The 18165-nt window shown below is 38.3% G+C and overlaps 1 protein-coding gene across 1 annotated transcript in view; it reads left to right on the forward strand.

Moving 5' to 3' along the window:
• The first annotated feature begins 1947 nt into the window (after positions 1-1947).
• The window catches only part of BAZ1A (bromodomain adjacent to zinc finger domain 1A), an 80051-nt gene continuing 63833 nt past the window's right edge, over positions 1948-18165 (forward strand). Inside the window, exons 1-2 of the mRNA XM_081050109.1 lie at positions 1948-2136; positions 14671-14949. Coding sequence (XP_080906235.1) covers positions 2024-2136; positions 14671-14949 — 392 coding nt within the window. The 5' untranslated portion in view covers positions 1948-2023. The remainder of the gene's footprint in view (positions 2137-14670; positions 14950-18165) is intronic.

Here is an 18165-nt window from a genome sequence, read left to right on the forward strand (position 1 = left end):
TTTAACAGCTTATTAAATAGTGAGATCTAAGCAATACAAATATTATATTCAGAGAAAATTTCATCTGATTTTAGCTTAATAGTTAAGCTGGGATTTTGAATTGTGAGAATGATGCTTCAATAGTGGTTAAAAATTATCCATCCTCTTTGACCCCCTTTGAGTCTACCTTTGTGGGTTCTTGAAAGAAGTAAAAAATGATAATTCTTGAGATTTGGATAGATTACATTTTCAGCTCCAATGGACACATACACTTAATTTGAAGATACCAAAATAATCCCAAATTTTTCCTGTAACTATGGTCATTTCACAGTATTGTCAGTTACATCCTTTTGTTAAATGACTGTTCTTCAAACTTACTTTTAGACTCATTCTTTCATATTAATCTGCAAATAAGCAACTGTCAAGGGCAGTAGCAAAAAAAAGCCATTTAAAACAAAGCTGGCAAACATTTGGAGTTATTTGTAGTTTTGAAAATTCTTAATTTAAAAGTCACATGTATTATGTGTATTAAAATTCGTTTCACAAAAGGAAATGATAGATATGGTAAAGTTTCTTTAGAGGAAATTTCACTAGTAAATCCATCTTTAAAATTTGAAGTGATTTCATTAACTATTGATCCTTTGCAAAATATTTTCAGGGGCATATTCTAAATACAACTTTTTAAAGGTGTGTTTTTTAGTTTTAGCTATGTGGGGGGTCCAATGATGACATTTTCTAACACACTTTTTTGATCTTTTCCTCTGCTAAATCTTTGAATTGCCCTCTCTGAGTATTAAAGAGCACTGCTGTCAAGTAAGGTACTTTCTTTTCAAGATGGATGTTTACACAAGCAAAATATTGTTTTAGACACTAGAACTCTAATTTTGAATAAAATATCAAAATACTTTTTATCGTATTCCTCGTTTCTCTTCCGATGTTTAAAATACAAGTTAAATGTTAACTGGAATCGTTTTCCCCTCGTGTAACCAAGCGATGGTACCAGGCTTGAAGAGGACGGCTTTACTTTGTTAGCCATGTGTTTATGAAACCCCAGCGCTTTCCCTAGATCTTTTGGCTGATAATCTCAAACATGGAGGATGCTTCTGATTCTTCACCAGGGGTTGCTCCATTAATTAATAATGTGGCTCTCCCAGGCTTTCCGCCGTCTCTTCCTGTATCAGTGACAAGCTGTAAAAGTCATCGAGTAGCCAATAAAAAGGTAGAAGCGAGAAGTGAAAAGCTCCTCCCAACAGCTCTTCCTCCTTCGGAGCCGAAAGTAGATCAGAAACTTCCCAGGAGCTCCGAGAGGCGGGGAAGTGGCGGTGGGACGCGATCCCCCGCGCAGAGCCAGGCCGTGGCAGCCGGAGAAGCGGCGGCCGGCGGCGCGGCGGGGCCGGCGAGAAGCGACCCCCCAGGAGGACAGAGCCTCCCCTCGCCGCCTCTGGTAGTTGAGAAGGTGGAGAAGTGGCAGCAGGCGTGCTCGCAGGTGAGGGGCTCCGTGTGGTCGCTCGGGAGCCGGCGGGCGCCGGCAGCGAAGTGTGAGCGAGCGGGGGAACAAAGCCGAGGGGCGCCGGGGTGCGCCCGCTGCGAGCTCCCCTGCGGCGTCGGGCCGGCCGGCTCCGCGCCGAGCACGTTGTGAGCCCCGCGGCGGCGGCGGCGGCGGCGGCGGGCAGGGAGCCGGCGCTGGGGGAGGGGGGCGCCGCTCCCGCACCGCCCGCCCGCGGCGGGGCGGCCACCCCCATTGTGAGCCGGCAAACGGGCGTGCGGAGGTGGGGCGCGCCGGGAGTGCAGAGGCGGCGGCGGCGCGGCTGGCTTAACACCCGGCAGCGACCGAAGCGACCTCCGGTGGCAGCCGCGGCTCCGGTGGCAGCCGCGGCGCGTCCGTCACACAAAAGGCAGTCGAGCTTCCCCGGCGCGCGGACCGGCCCATGCCGCCGCCGAGCGCTCCCCACCTTACCGGCTTTCCTTTCCCTCCAATTTTGATAGGGACGCGGGGCCGACGCGGGCGGCCGGGGGTCGCGCTGAGCCCGCGGGCGGACGCGAGATGCCGCTGCTACACCGAAAGCCGTTTGTGAGACAGAAGCCGCCCGCGGACCTGCGGCCCGACGAGGAAGTTTTCTACTGTAAAGTCACCAACGAGATCTTCCGCCACTACGAGTAAGGGCCCGGCCGGGCGCGGGGGGGTGCGAGGGAGTGTGGGGACTCCCTCCCCAGTGTCCTTTTGTCTCCCCTCCCTTTCCTAACTCGGGGCTTCTGGCGGGGCGACGAGAAAGTGACGGGTGGCCTCGGGCCCGCCTTTCTGAGCCCGACCCGGTGACGGCGCGGGGTTCCCGGGCGGCGCGCCCCGCCGAGCTGCGTGGAGGGAGAGCGGGCCGGGGACGCGGAGGCGACGGTCCCTGGCCCGCCGTGGGGACCGCTTCTAGCAGCGGCTGCCGCCGGGCAGTCGGGCGGCGGAAACCCCCCGCCTCACCCCTCCCCGCCGCGGCCACACGCGCACTTCGGGGCCAGTTCCGGGATCCCCGCCCGGCGGCGGAGGGGATCCCCGCTCAGGTCAGCGGCGCGGGGCCGCTGTCCCCCGGCCTGGGGAGGGAATCCCCGCCCCCGGGGGCAGGAAACGGCCGGGCGGGGAGTCGTTTGCTCGGTCGGGAGTGGAACCTGACGTTGGAGCTGCCGAGGGAAGGGGCGGGAGGGAGCGGAGTTGAGAGTCAGGAAGGAGGGGCCTCGCTGGGGGCCGGGGGCCGGGGGCCGGGGACACGACCCTCCGCCGGCGGCCTCCCGGCTCGTGCGGCTAGGCCTCGGGGCGTGCGACGCGAGCCGTGCGCTCTGTCACCGCCTCTTCTCGGTGACTAACTCGCGGCCCCGGGGAACTCGGCGTCTCCGCCTCCGGGAAACCGGGTGAGGAAGAAGTCTGGGCTGGGCGGGGGAAGCGGAGGGGGGAAGAGCGGGGCCCTGGGCGCCCCTCGTTTTCGCTTTCGAGAGGCCGGGCGAGCCGCGGCGGGGGCTGGGCGAGGGGGTTAAGACAAGTTCAACTCCAGCCTCAGCCCCGTCTCTTTTATCCCCCCGCGCCTGGGGGCCGCCTGACATGTGCCACTCGCTATTGTTTTGATAAGAATCCGGAGCTGCTGCGTGTGTAGTTTGAACCCCTACATTTGCAGTCTCTTGCCTGGTTTATCCCAAGGGATCCCCTTGTCCCCTGATACCCAACAACTGGGCGTTTTTAGAGAGACGTGTTTCAACACAGTGTATCTCCAAGTGAGACCCTGAATTGATCAATCGCTGAAATAGCCCCTATCCCCCTTTTCTTATGCTTTATCCTCTCCACTCAGAAGGAATCGTTTGTGGCTTAGAAACCAAGTGTTACAGCAACCAAATATGAATGGTGTGCCAGAGGCACCCTTTCTGAGTGGGGGCTTGATCGAGGGCGAGCTTTAAGTCAAAACTGCACCTGTCTGAGAAATGAATACGTAGTGACGTTCGTAAAGTCAATTCCTGTAAGCTTTTAAGTAAGCCTTCTTTGTCTTCAGCTCCACAGAAAATTACACATCAACATGTTATATCTAGAGAAGTTTTTCAGCAGACAGTACTTCTTAAATAGGAGTGTACAGTCTTACTCTGCTCCTGTACAGACTTGTTTTGTTACTCAAATAGAGTTCACTCTTGTAACTGCTTAAGTGAATTTGGATTAGGTAGCTAGACAAAGATGATATCTTAAATTTTTTTTTTAAGTTTAAATTAAAATCTTGGTAATCCAAATTTTTTAAAAATTGTATTTAAATACGAGTGCCAACAAAATAAGACACGGGCCTAAATTTCAAACTCTTCTCGCCTTTGATATAAGCAATCTTGTCTTTTTCAAGAGGCCCTTCTCACTTGAGAAGAGAGATTGAACATGGCTGTTATCTTTTTTAAACAATTTTCATGTACTTTGGTTCTTGATTATTTACTATAATCATGGAGAAATTCAAAATGCTGAAATAAAGGAAGAGATTTTTGGTAATCCAAGTCTTACTACCTTCCATTAATATTAAGGAACTGTGTCCTTTGTAGCAATATGACATTGAATTTAAAAATATATTTTTTTCCCCCTCTGTGCTGACGTTTTTTTGGGTTTGGGGAAATTGCAAGCAGTTCAGGAGAGGCGATTGGTTTGGGAGCAAAGATACTTAATTTACTCTGAACAAAGCAAAGCTACTGATATTCTTAGGTATTAGTCTTTATGATTTTGAATTGGCAAGATTGGAATAAGACTGCCATTTCATTGTTTTAAATTTTGAGTTACTTTATCTTTCTCTCAGATAATTACAAAGAGATCTTCTAAAATACTGTGTATTCATGGTGGATATTATATGGTGGTCTACAGTATTCTGGTAATTTAACCCTTAGCACACATCTGGAGAAACTATGAAGAAAACTTCAGTTTTCACTCATTCATTGAATCACCAATTGGTTTATGTGAGTTTGAAGATTATCCTTTAAGTGCATTATCTTGAATGTTTTTCTTCTGTATTTGTCTGAAGACCACTATGCTTACTACTTGCTCAGGTTTTTTATTTCTTCAATATAACACCCTCTAATCAGTCTCAAAGAGATTTTTCTACATCTCCCCTCCTTGTTCACTTCCCAACACAACGCAAAGACACTTGCTTCTAACTCTGGTTGCCAGTGACTTTTTAATTGCTAAATAGTTTTCTGTCTTTATCTTATTTGATATTATAGCCTAATGCTTCCTCTTTTGACCTAGGCAGCAGTGATCACCTCCTCCATTTTATCTAGTGTACCATCTGCTGTTACTGCATTGTAATGCAGTGTAGTTGTTGCCTCATATTTTCTCTTTTCCTAGATCCTGAATTCTTTGAAACAGGGACTATGGCTAGGATGGATCCTTAGTGGTCATGTAGTACAAACTCCTTTATTTTGTTTGTTTGAACTACATGCTCTTTAACTAATTGCTAACTCTGTTTGACCTGATTTCCATAAGTAGACTCATTAAAAATGGCACATTAATTATAGACAAATGCATAAGCTAAAGTGCAAAACAATGAAACTGGACCATGTTTTCCACCATACAGAAAAATGAACTCAAAATGGATTAAAGACTTGAATGTAAGACCTGAAATCATAAAGTCTTTAGAAGGTAAGATAGGTAGTAAACTCCTTGACATCAGTCTTGGTGATGATTTTTTGAATCTGACACCAAAAACAAAAGCAACAAAAGCAAAAATAAACAAGTGGGACTACATCAAACTAAAAAGCTTCTACACAACAAAGGAAACCATCAACAAAATGAAAGGCAACCTACTGAATGGGATAAAATATTTGCAAATCATACTGTTTCCCCGAAAATGAGACCTATCCGGACCATTAGATCTCTTGCATCTATTGGAGCAAAAATTAATATAAGACCTATCTTAATTTTCTCCCTTACTCTATAGGGAGAGTAAGCCTCCAATAGACGCATGAGATCTGATGGTCCGGCTAGGTCCTATATTAATTTTTGCTCCAATAGCCGCATGAGAGCTGATGGTCTGGCTATGTCTTATTTTCAGGGAAACACAGTATATCTGGAAAGAGTTAATATCCAAAATATATAAAGATCTCACACAACTTAATAGCAAAAAACAAACAAACAAACAAAAAACCCTAAATAATTTAATTAAAAAATGGACGGAAGATCTGAATAGATATTTTTCCAAAGATGTACGGATGGCCAACAGGTACATGAAAAGATGCTCTACATCATTAATCATCAGGGAAATGCAAATCAAAAAAACAATGAGATATGAGATATCACCTCACACCTGTTAGAATGGCTATTATCAAAAAGATTAGTGGCAGCTGTTTGCCCTAGACTCTGCCCCAGCAATTCCTGTGCCAGTGCTGTGCTTGTTTTCTAAATAACTTTCTAACTTCCAAAAAAAAAGAAGACTAGAAATAACAAATGTTAGGAATGTAGAGAAAAGGGAACTCTTAAACACTGTTGATGTGGAATTTCAATTGGTGCAGCCACTATGGAAAACAGTATGGCAGTTCCTCAAGAAATTAAAGCTAGAATTAATATATGATCCAGCAGTTCCATTTCTGGGTATTTATCCAAAGAAAAAAAACCACTAACTTGAAAAGGTATCTGCCTCCCTATGTTCACTGCAGTATTATTTACAATATCCAAGATATGGAAACAACCGAAGTGTTGTTGGATGACTGGATAAAGAAATTATAGTATATACATATACACACATATACCGGGGTGCCAAAAAATGTATTCAAATGGACACTTTGGTCAATGTTGCTGAAGCAGTAGTTCGCTGTAATCAGAAGTGTCTGGATGCTGATGGTAACCACTTTGAGCATCTCTTGTAATTGCAGAAGTCAAACGTGACTTGCATTCATCCTTTTTTATTGGTGTGTATTACAATTTTAATTGTGTGTATCACAATTTTAATACAGTTTTCCTTAAAATATGTGTACATTTTTTGGCATCCTCTGTATATAGGTGTGTATACTATGATTTATTATCAGTCACAAAGAATGAAATCTTGCCATTTGTGACAACATGGATGAACATTAGGTGCATTATACTGAGTGAAATAAATCAGAGAAAGACAAATGCCTTATGATCTCTCTTTTACTCATATATGGAATCTAGAATATATATATATTAAAGTAGGCTCATAGATATAGAGAACAGAATTAAGTACATAATTTAATCTCTTAAATAAGATGAAAACATAATCTGTAACGTGGTTAGCTGACAACAGTTTTGGTTTTAAATTTTTATTTGGCTGTGGATTGTTCAAAAATGGAATAGTCGGGTCTGAATACCAGATATTCTAGATTTGTGGGATAGGAAAATGATTTGTATTACCTAATGACTTAATATCCTAAACAAAATAACTTCTTTTTTTTAGCCATTTAGACCCTTGCAATTGGAATGTATTTCTCATCTTTGAATGAGTCACACTTTTCATACAAAATGTAGAAATTTCTTCCACAGCATCACTGACCAGTTTTTTTCAACCTAGCTTTCCAGTGACAGGTGTTTGATTAGTTTGTAAGGCCTCCTGTTTTCTTTATTCATCAGCTCCTCATTTGTTCATTCAGTCCTTTCAACAGCTCTCTTACAGATGAGGAAGCTTGGTTTGGGTAGGGAGAGTAAGCCTAAGATCAGTGTTGAAAACCCCCTACCTAGCAATTGGTGACTCAGCCACATCAGACTCTAGAGTGTATGTTCTTAATTACATCACATGGTGCTTATTATGGACAATTCTTCCTAATATTTGTTGAAGTGTGCACTAAGAACATGGGGGTATTGCTTGAAATTCAAGCTGGCGCTCTAGATCTTTGTGTAGGTACCACTCTCTACTGTCTTCTCAGATATTTGACTTCTTTACTATACTCCCAAATGATTAAGCTCTAGATATTAAATATGTAAACCAGAATGCCATCAGTTTACATTTGGGGAAAATGCCTTTCACATAGACCAGTTCCCATACTGATAATTGGCAATGTATGAAATCTCGTTATTATCGGAAGGCCATTTGGTGAGCAGGATTTTTAAAGAAAGTTGGAAGATTTTCATAGCTAGTGTCTTCAAAATATGTGTTCAGCTACTCTTTAGAAATAAGTCTGCCATATGGGCCAGATATTTGGGTCCATGAGTTCTTTTTTTCCTTGTATGGTATAGCAGAGATTCCTAAATGCTTTTCTTTTAAATTTTACCTTTTATCTGCTTAGTAGGCTTTCTTTGAACACTGTACGTGTATCAGTTATAGCATAACAGGCGACTCTAAAACTTAGTGGCTGAAAATCACTACCCATTTTATTTGCTGATGGTTCTTCTAATTGCCAATGTGTTTCTGCTGTTCTCTCAGTAGTCACCCACTTAGCTATAGTCAGCTGGAGGCCAGGTTAAGGCTGTGTGAAGTAAGAGGTGCCCTCAGCCATAAGTCAGGGACCTCAGCTGGGATGGCCTCTCTCTCTCTCTCTCTCTCTCTCTCTCTCTCTCTCTCTCTCTCTCTCTCTCTCTCTCTCTCATGTTTCCAGCTTTACTGAGATATAATTGGCAAATAGAATTGTAGGTTATTTAAAGTGTACAATGTGATGATTTAATATACTGGGTGACTTTTTTCAGCCTCAGAAGGTCAAACTGGGCTTCTTCGTGTGCTGGTCTTGAGGTTCCAAGAGGGTGAGAACAGAAATCTCTCAGTTTCATTTAGGTATTATGTTGGTCAAAGCCAATCTCAAGCCTGCCCAGAATCAAGGTGGTGAAATAGATAGACTCCACATCTTGTGGGAAGAGTATCTAAGTCATATTTCTAAGGAGCCTGCACACCTCAATCATCTTTGCAAATAGTGTACCTCTAAGCAGTTAAGATTTTATACTTAGATTGTCCTGATTAGATTTCGGCTGTTTGCTAATACCTTATTTCCCTGAAAATAAGACCTAGCTGGACCATCAGCTCTAATGCATCTTTTGTAGCAAAACTTAATATAAGACGCGGCCTTATTTTACTATAAGACCTGGTATAAATATAATATAATATAATAAATGTAATGTAATATAATATATCATATCATAATACAATACTGGGTCTTTATTAATTTTTGCTTCAAAAGACATATTAGAGCTGATTGTCCAGCTAGGTCTTATTTTCGGGGAAACACAGTAGTTCCTTTGCAGTTAATTGTTCTTCTTATCTCTCTTCCCAGTGCCAGACTTTCTCTTCAAAGATTGTCACGTTTTTTATGTTTTCCTCTGGCATTGTTCCTCTACTATACTGGTTATTCTCCGGTGTGTAGAATAACACCGGAGGATTTATTTAACAACTCTAGGATTTCTATCGCAAATTTGGTACCTGCACAATAAAAATTAATACTGTATATTAAGTGCACGTGTGGTGGGCATACTGTTTCATCTTATTTAATTTTCTTATTGACCATGAAAGATACCGTCCCCATTTTACAGAAGGGGAACCGGGTTCAATGAGGTTGTGGAACTTACTGAAATTCGCATTCTACAAGTGGTAAAGCTGAGATTCACTTTCCTCCCTCCTTGCCATTCATATGTGTACTTTCTCTGTCTAGATATACATAAAAATAAATGTGGACTGCCAGTGAGGGTACATTTGTTTATTCTTGACATTATCCTTTGGAGAGTCTTTGGAGATGCTGAGATAATTTGTCCCTGTAGTGAGGAATGAATTCATGTCTACAGCACAAGGGCATAAATTACATATGTGCTATGAAGCCAGTGTAATGGGAGCATAGAAAATTGAGCTGATAACTGCTGCAGAGTTGAGGAAACCCTCAAATAGGAGATAACATCTGAGTGGGGTCCTGAAAGATGGAAATATTAAGACACAGAATAGGGAAAAAGGGCATTCTAAGCAGAGAATGCTCTAAAGAATACTTTTTAACCAGAGAAAGCAATATCAAAAGGCACAGAAATGTGAATTTGCAGTTCACTTGAAATTTGCCCTTTTCACATTCATTATTGTTAAGCTAGGACTTTTGTTAAGCTAGTATAAAGTTTCACCTTTGTTGATTTCTACTTAAGGTTTTAGTCTCTATATTTAAAAAATCTTTACTGCTATTCCTTACCTTAGTGTCATCTGCAGATTTTAGGAGACTGCCTTGTATGTTGTCATTATCTAAGTCTGTCTGATAGCACTAAGTAAAATACAAAGTTATTTCTTTAAAGTTTTTTAAAATTAAACTTTATATTTTTAATTAGTCAAACTTTTCCCCTGATCATTTATGAATAAATGTAATTTTCATCTAGCTAGTATTTTTCTGTGCTGTATAATATAAAGCGTGTTATCTCCCATGCCTATGATCGCTTAATCTGCTTTTATAACCCTGTCAGTGAAGGAAATTGTTAGAACAATTAATGCTGTCTTCTAAAAATTACTATTTTTCTAAGTTTATGAGCCATACTTCCCATGTCTCGCATACTATTTGCTGTTTAAGTCAGGAATTGTATCAGTTTTTAACCTGTGGCTCCATTTCTCAATTACACTAATTATTTTGTGGATGGGGTAGTTTGCTTATGTCCCTTAGATCTTTTCTGCAATATTGTGCTGGATCTTTCTTATCTTTGCTTATGTCTAGTTAATAAAAATTTGGCTCTTGAGTACACTTTTCATTTATCTTTTCTGAATTGTGTTTGGTTTCTGGTTTTTGTCAATTCATTCGTAATCTTATTCTACTAGATTTTTGGTTTTCCAAATAATTAGCAAGTTATCAGTATGTTGCCCTTTGTTCCTTAGTTTGTTCACCAGAGAGTTGGTTGACTTTATATTAGAAGTGTGTTCTTACCAGTAGTCGGCTGCTGACTCAAGCAATTTTTTCTTAAAAAATAATGGTAAAGAGCAGAAGTCATCAAACTTAAAGGGCCAGATAATCAATATTTTAGGCTTTGCAGGCCATAGGGTGTCAGTTGCACCTACCGAACTGTCAGATGATGTGAGAAAGCAGTCAGGCAGACAGGATCTAAAGTGTAGGTATGGTTGTGTTCAATAAAACTGCAAAGACAGGTGCAAGGCTGGATTTGGCCTCTGGTCCAGCAATATGCCCATCTCTGGTAAAAGGGGATTGTTGAAGGAATGTAGTAATAAATTGAAGACATAATCTGTATTAGCCTACACATATATTCATATAAAACAGTACTTTGTATTTTGTAATTTTTTGCTCTCAATAGTAAAATATGCTTCTTGTAAGTTTCATTTTGTAAGTCAGAACTTGAAGAGGCACTGTAACCTTCCCCCTAGGGTTTAGTATTAAGAAAATCCTGTACATTTGAATGTGTATGATGAATGGGGGAAAGCAAAATTACAGAAATGGGAGAAAGTGAAGGGTTGTAATGTTAGAGATGGAGCCATGCTGGGAGGGAGTGATGAATAGGAAAAATCGTCCTTGGGCTTTTTATCCCTTGCATTAAAATTGCCACTGTGGTAGTGTGCCCTGCCTCTCTCATCCTGAGGTAGACTGTTGTGCACAGCAGGCTGTAATATACCGTATTTTGCCATGTATAATGCATACTTTTTTTGCCCAAATTTGTGAGGGAAAAATAAGGATGCGCATTATACATAGGTAGTACTAATTCCGTATCTATATAAATGTTTTTAATTCTTTTATTTATGCTTATGAGTTAAAAGTGTAACTCTGGAAATCAATAATGATATCCGTATACAAAATAATACCCTGGAATACGATAATTGGTTTTGTTGAACTTAAAATGAACTTGAAACGATGACAAGTTCTTGGCCTTCTATGATGCATAAATGTCGTGAATTTGTTACCGGTACATAAAATTTCGTGTACCTTGTATCTGTTCTTGTGTTTTGTAGTCACTTGTTACATAAAATTTCTTGTACCGTAATATATTAAAAAATAAATGCTAAAGTTCCTTTATAATACAAAATACAAATACCAAAATGTAAACAAATAAAAATTTGAATAAAAAAATTGAAATGAAATTTTTTTTCCCCTGAAAGTTTGGGCTAAAATCATGGGTGAGCATTATACACGTGAGCGCATTATACATGGCAAAATACGGTAACAACCATGAAGAGTAGGTAGACACAAAGGAAACAAACAGTACAAACAATTTGTAGGCAGCTAGAAACCTGATGTAAAAGGAAGCTGTATGTCACTGGTTACTGACTCCTATTTTTCTGCCTGGTATCCCATGTTTAATAGAGGTTTGTGATACTTGTGCCATTGCTCTCCTTGTTGTTTTGAACAATGTTAACAAATGTAAATAGTGTTTACTGCAGCTGAGTGTAAAGTCTGTTCCCTTGCATTGGCACCAAATACCTCAGGTTACCAAATACTGACCTGCTATGGCTAGAGCAGTGCTGTCCAATAGGAGCCATGACTTGGTACAGGATTATTAAGAACTTGAAATCTGACTAGTCAGAATTAAGATGTGCAATAAGTGTAAAATACCTACTAGATTTTGAAGACCTAGTACCAAAAAATGTAAACTATTTCAATATTGATTACATATTGAAATAAAATCATTTGGGTATATATTAGGTTAAATACAATATAAAATTAATTTCATTAGTGTTTCTTTTAAAATTTTTAAATGTGGTCAATAGAAAATTTTAAATTATGCATATTGCTAGCATTATATTTTTATTAGCACTGTTTTAGAAACTAGTTAATGTGTGAGGTAGTTAGGATTGAAATACATTTTTCTTAAATAGTACTCGATATAGTTAAATTATTAGAAGTGTACATCACACATATTTGCTATGTGTTGGTGGCTTGGGAAGCTGTCTCACAGACATGTTTGTTTCTATAGGAAAAAGTTTAAAATTTATAAAGTTTTCTAAGTCAACTGTAGTTTTAGGCAGTAAAACAAATAAGACCTCTTTCAAGATCCATCCATTCATTTTGTTCTGCACCATTGATAACCACCTATTGGGTATGTTTGTTGCCTCTCTCTTATTTATTAGATAAATAAGTTATTTATCTGACAGATTTTCTTGCTTATAAGAACAGATTATATTTTTTCTCTCTCTGGTCTTTTTTCCTCCAACTGTTTCCTTTACAACCCTAACTCTTTAACACGATTTCCTCCAAAACATGTTCTAGTATTTCTTGACCTTTTTTTGTCTGCATCTCCTCCTTCCCTTCCTATGAATTCCCAAAAGATATCTGCCTCTGTCTTATAATCACTTTTTACTTCATGTTCTAATGATACATCCATTATCCCACCTACTTAAGAGTGCATATTTCAAAAGGATCTTCTTTGTACTGAATTATAGTCATGTAACTTGGCATAGGCATGCTATCTCTTTAGATCTCATTTACATTAAGGTATGATTACTTTCACTTTATTTCTACAGATTTTCTTTTTCTTTCTTTTTTTTTTTTTTTTAGATTTTTCTTTATTGGGGAAGGGAAACAGGACTTTGTTGGGGGAACAGTGTGTGTACTTCCAGGACTTTTTTCCAAGTCAAGTTGTTGTCATTTCAATCTTAATTGTGGAGGGTGCCGTTCAGCTTCAAGTGGTTGTCCTTTCAGTCTTAGTTGTGGAGGGCGCAGCTCAGCTCCAGGTCCAGTTGCCGTTTTCTAGTTGCAGGGGGCGCTGCCCACCATCCCTTGTGGGAGTCGAAGAATTGGACTGGCAACCTTGTGGTTGAGAGCCCACTGGCCCATGTGGGAATCGAACCGGCAGTCTTCAGAGTTAGGAGCATGGAGCTCTAACCACCTGAGCCACAGGGCTGGCCCCACAGATTTCATTTTTTGTTGTTGTTCTACAGACAAATATACAAACGAAATTGTCTTAATGGAATTGCCCTCAAATCTTTTAGAATGATGAGAGTGGGAAAGGGGTATTTCAGGAAGGAGAACAAATTAGAGAATAGTAAATTTTTTTTTTTTCCATTAAATTCAATTTTTATTGAACATCCAGGTGCATCAAGAACCACGATATAATATTTTACAGATATGCTACATTTTATTTATCCATTCTTTGGTTGATGGACATTTGGAATATTTCCATCTTTTGCCTATTGTGAATGATGCTGCTATAAACATTTATGTACAAGTTTTTGTGTGGATCTATGTTTTCAGAGAATAGTAAATTTTATCGGTTACATATAATTATTGGAACGTAGACCAAGAATAGAGAGGGAGAAAGTATTTATGCATCTTACCACTTAGAGGCAACCATTGTTAACCTTTTGGCGTATCTCTAACCTTTTCTGTTTAAAAAATAGTGTAAAAATAATACACATTACATGCTCATTATAAAAATTCAAACAATATAGAATATTTACAACAAAGTTTCCCTTTCCTTCCTTCCCAGTCCCTCCCTTTCTCTATAGGGAACATCTGTTTATAGTATTTATATAAATACACACATTTTTATTACTATGATTAACACATATGGGATTGTGTTAGTCAATGATTTGAGTTTTTCTTACTTAGTATACCTTAGAAATCTTTCCATATTATAGCTCTTACATTTTAAAATTGAATGGGTAGAATTTTTGAAAAGAAATACTTATTTTAAAAAATGTCAAAGGTGCAGGAAAGGACTGAGTGGAATGATCCCCCAGTCCCACCCCCACTCTGTAGTTATTACCTTGTATAATACTCCAGAAATCTTTTATGCTTCTTTAGCTTATCTTGTCCTTCCTTCCTTTTCCTTTCCTTTTTTCTACTAACACAAATGGGACCATATATATTTAAGAACTCCCCTTATACTGTTTAATGATTATAATTTTTCATCTTATGAAATACTATAATTTACATAACCTTTCTCTTAATGTTAGTAGTTTAGATTTCCCAGTTTTTCACTATTATAATAAAGTCTTTTAAATTTCATAGTCAAGTGTTTGAATTGACTCCAGTGTTTTGACTGCTTTGGAACAAAAAGCTTAAAAATTAGAAGGAAAAAGAAAGGTTTACTTTATTTTCAGTTTCACTCCCCATTTTAAAACTAATGGAAATCAAAGTCCGGCTGAATTTACCTTTAAATTATAAAATATAAATGTCTAGTTTAAATATACTTTTTCTTAAGCTTGTATTTATGTGTAAGTTGACCATTACTAAACCCTTGTTGAGTTCTATGATTCTATGTAAATTTTTGCAATAAAGGCACAATTCTTCTTCAGCTTTTAATGTAAAATTTGTGAAATGATAGGTAATGGATTTCTATTTTTGTTTTTTAATCAGTGACTTTTTTGAACGAACCATTCTGTGCAACAGCCTTGTGTGGAGTTGTGCTGTGACGGGTAGACCTGGACTGACCTATCAGGAAGCACTTGAGTCAGAAAAAAAAGCAAGACAAAATCTTCAGAGTTTTCCAGAACCACTAATTATTCCAGTGTTATACTTGACCAGCCTTACCCATCGTTCACGCTTACATGAAATTTGTGATGATATTTTTGCATATGTCAAAGATCGATATTTTGTTGAAGAAACTGTGGAAGTCATTAGGAACAATGGTGCCAGGTAAAGTACTTCTAATTTTTTCTTTTGCTTTCCATACATTCACATTGCACAAAATTCAAAGTACACAGAAAGGTTAATTGACGAAAGCTTCCCTTTTACTCTCTTCTAGCTACCCTGTTACAGAGCTCTAGTGTTAGCAATTTCTTATGTATTTTTCGAAAGCTAATTTTTATATAGACCATCAAAAACATGTACACACACACACAGACACACACACACACACACACACACACACACACAATCTCCTGCCCCTTTTAATGGAAAAGGTAAAGTACACTACACGTACCTTTTTTCACTTAAAATATCTTGAAGATCATTCTATTGCTTTATTAACAATTCCTTCTCGTTTTTATTTACTGTATAAGTCCATTACATGGAAGTCTCATCTTTATTTAAGAGTTAAAAAAACCTTAGATAAAGATATCTACTATGTCCTCTTATTTACTTGATAGTTTAAGTATGGCTATATTTCTTGCTGGGTTTTAGTAGTTCCTGTAATGAGGACTGAGTTTTATATAATCCACTAAGTTTTCTTTTACCCAGGTCTTCAATAAAAAAGTGGATTTTTCATGTATGAAAATTTTAAATGACACTATCTGTGGCACAGAGTTAAAAATTAATCGGTGCTTTCCTAAAGTCTTAAGCATTTGTGATTGCTTAAGTCACTGATATTTATCATAATAATCTTTATTTGCATTAAAACTTTGTATAGCCTCTTGACTTTTGGGGCAGTGACTATACAATGTTTTCTGGATGTTTTCTCCTCCTATGTATTGACCTGAATGTAGTTTTTTCTTTCTGAATTTTAAACTGTAGCAGTCAAAAGTTATTTAATCATTATTTATTATCTTTTATTTTGGAAAATCATGAGTTTATATGTAATTTCAGAATGTCTTAAATTATAATCATACTATACATGAATATTAAAAAGCAAAGATGTTTATATTAAGATCTAAATTTGTTTGGATTTGATTTTGGTGAATAATTGAATAAGGTTTTTTTCTTAATTATAGAAGCAACAAATGGCAAAAATTGAAGAATTTTTCATGTCTAGTGACTTTTGGAAAAAAGTTTATTTTTATTTTAAGGGGAGAGATTAGTATGTCACCAGTGATCCCACCAATAATATACCCCTTTTTAAAAAGATCAAATTATAAATACTGTTTTGAGGCATGTTTTCTGGTTTTTGGTGATATACATAGAAAACAGATTTTTGAGTGTCAAGCTGTATTACTGAAAGGAATAATAGGGCCATGTTTGAGAACCAGAAGAATTTTTTTCTCCATATAGTCATTGTTTTTATTTAACTTACGCCAAAAATGTTTTCTGATTACAAATCATTGGAATACATTAAACTAATATTAGTAATATTGCTTATATCTAGGAATGTAGTGGTTCAGTGTTTTTGTATAGCTTTTTTTGTTATACTTTAAAAATGAACTTTAAGTAGTTATAGCTGTTAGCAATAAACTAGGACGCATTGTAGAAATGGGAAATCTGGGAGTCATAATTTTATTGATTATTTGTTAGGAAACATACCTCTTCTTGCTTAAGAAGCTTTTAAATTGTAAAGTGTAAGAAATTGGTATTTTTCTGAAAACTTAAGGCTTAATTTTCATAATGTATATTGGCCATTCTTAATCTCTGTGCGGGAAAGGACAAATTGTGGAGAGGACTCCTTGGCTTTTTGTCTTTAGTAGCTGGGTGGATAATATGATGCAGAAGCCTCAGAAAGTAATGTCATGAGTCTAGCCATCTTTGCCCTTATCTCAGGCCCACATGTTTTTGATTGCTGTGATAATTGTGTTTCACTGACATTCGTAAGTGTCACTTTCAGGCTAGACACTGGTTGGATTCTGGGGTATGAAATGGATTAAGATGCTCTTAAAGAGTTCAGTTAAAAGAGAGATAAACATGTTGACTTGCCAAGTATTAAAATAAACGTATGAATGAAGTCATTCAGGAGCATCAAGGTCTAGATAGAGTGCCGGAGAGGCCAGGCCTGGGTGCCCTACACTCACTCTAACACTGGATATAATCTTTTAATCTTTGCCAAATCTAGTGATATCTCAGTATTTATTTGCTTGTTCAAGTCCTTTGCCCATTTTTATTTTCACTTGTTTGTCATCAGATTTGTGAGAGCTACTTATTAAATAGTAGGGATATTGTATTCTTAGTCATGTTGTTGCAAATGTTTTTCCATTTTATTTTTCATTGTTTTTCCTAAATATGTAGTTAATGTATGAGTAAAAAGAATTTTTAAATTATGTATAAAAAATAATAATATAATTAAGGAATAAAGAATAGAAATACAATAAATATTCATGCATTTGCCACTTGGTTTAAATTGAATACTTTTATCTTTGATTTTTGTGTACAGTTTGAGAAAAGTTACACATTTCTAGTTTTATGGGAGGCAAAATAGTGTGATAGTCTAGGCTTTGGAGTCAGACTGACCTTGTTGGAGAATGACATCCTTTCAGGTTATGGTGAAACTAAAAAGAGTGCATGCGGTATACATTTTGCATTGCTACATAAATAGAATATAGCAGCATTTTACTGGGGAAATAAGGCTGTTATTGGCTCAAGAGACTTATATGGAAGTTAATATTTTTCTTCTATTATTGATTAGCTTCTATTAAAAATCATATTTTATATTGTAATTAAGCTTCAAGCCTTTGAGATTTCAGCAATTTTGATTCTAAGTTCCCGCATATACGCTATCCTTTTATCTTTTTCACTTAAATTTCAGTTAGAATAACTTTAATATGTAAACTTGCCTAATGACTGCATTTCCTCTGGTTGGAATTGTACCTCCACCACCTACCTACTACTTGTGTAACTTTTTTGCAAATATTTGGCATCACTTACCTCTCCTTTGCATACTTAATAGAATTATTTTGAAGATTAACTGAGATGCTGTGTGTAAAGTGCCAGGCACACAGCAAGTGTTCAATAAACAAGCAAAAAACGTTAGTCTTTCCCCATTTTGATTTTTGAGTTCTCTGTCATGCTTATAAACTCATTCTATTACAGTGATATGGAGAAATGATTTGGCATGATGTTTTTCATGTGGAATGTGTTCTAGACCCCAAGGAATATGTGTCTCTTCTGGCTTTGCATCTACTTGTGTAACTTTGGGATTGAGTTCAGTTTCATGGTGATGGTGGTGGTAAGATCCCGGCATCTTTAAGAGACAGGCCAGCGGGAGCCCAG

Source organism: Rhinolophus hipposideros, assembly GCF_964194185.1.
Source record: "Rhinolophus hipposideros genome assembly, chromosome: 5".
Classification (NCBI taxonomy): Eukaryota; Metazoa; Chordata; class Mammalia; order Chiroptera; family Rhinolophidae; genus Rhinolophus; species Rhinolophus hipposideros.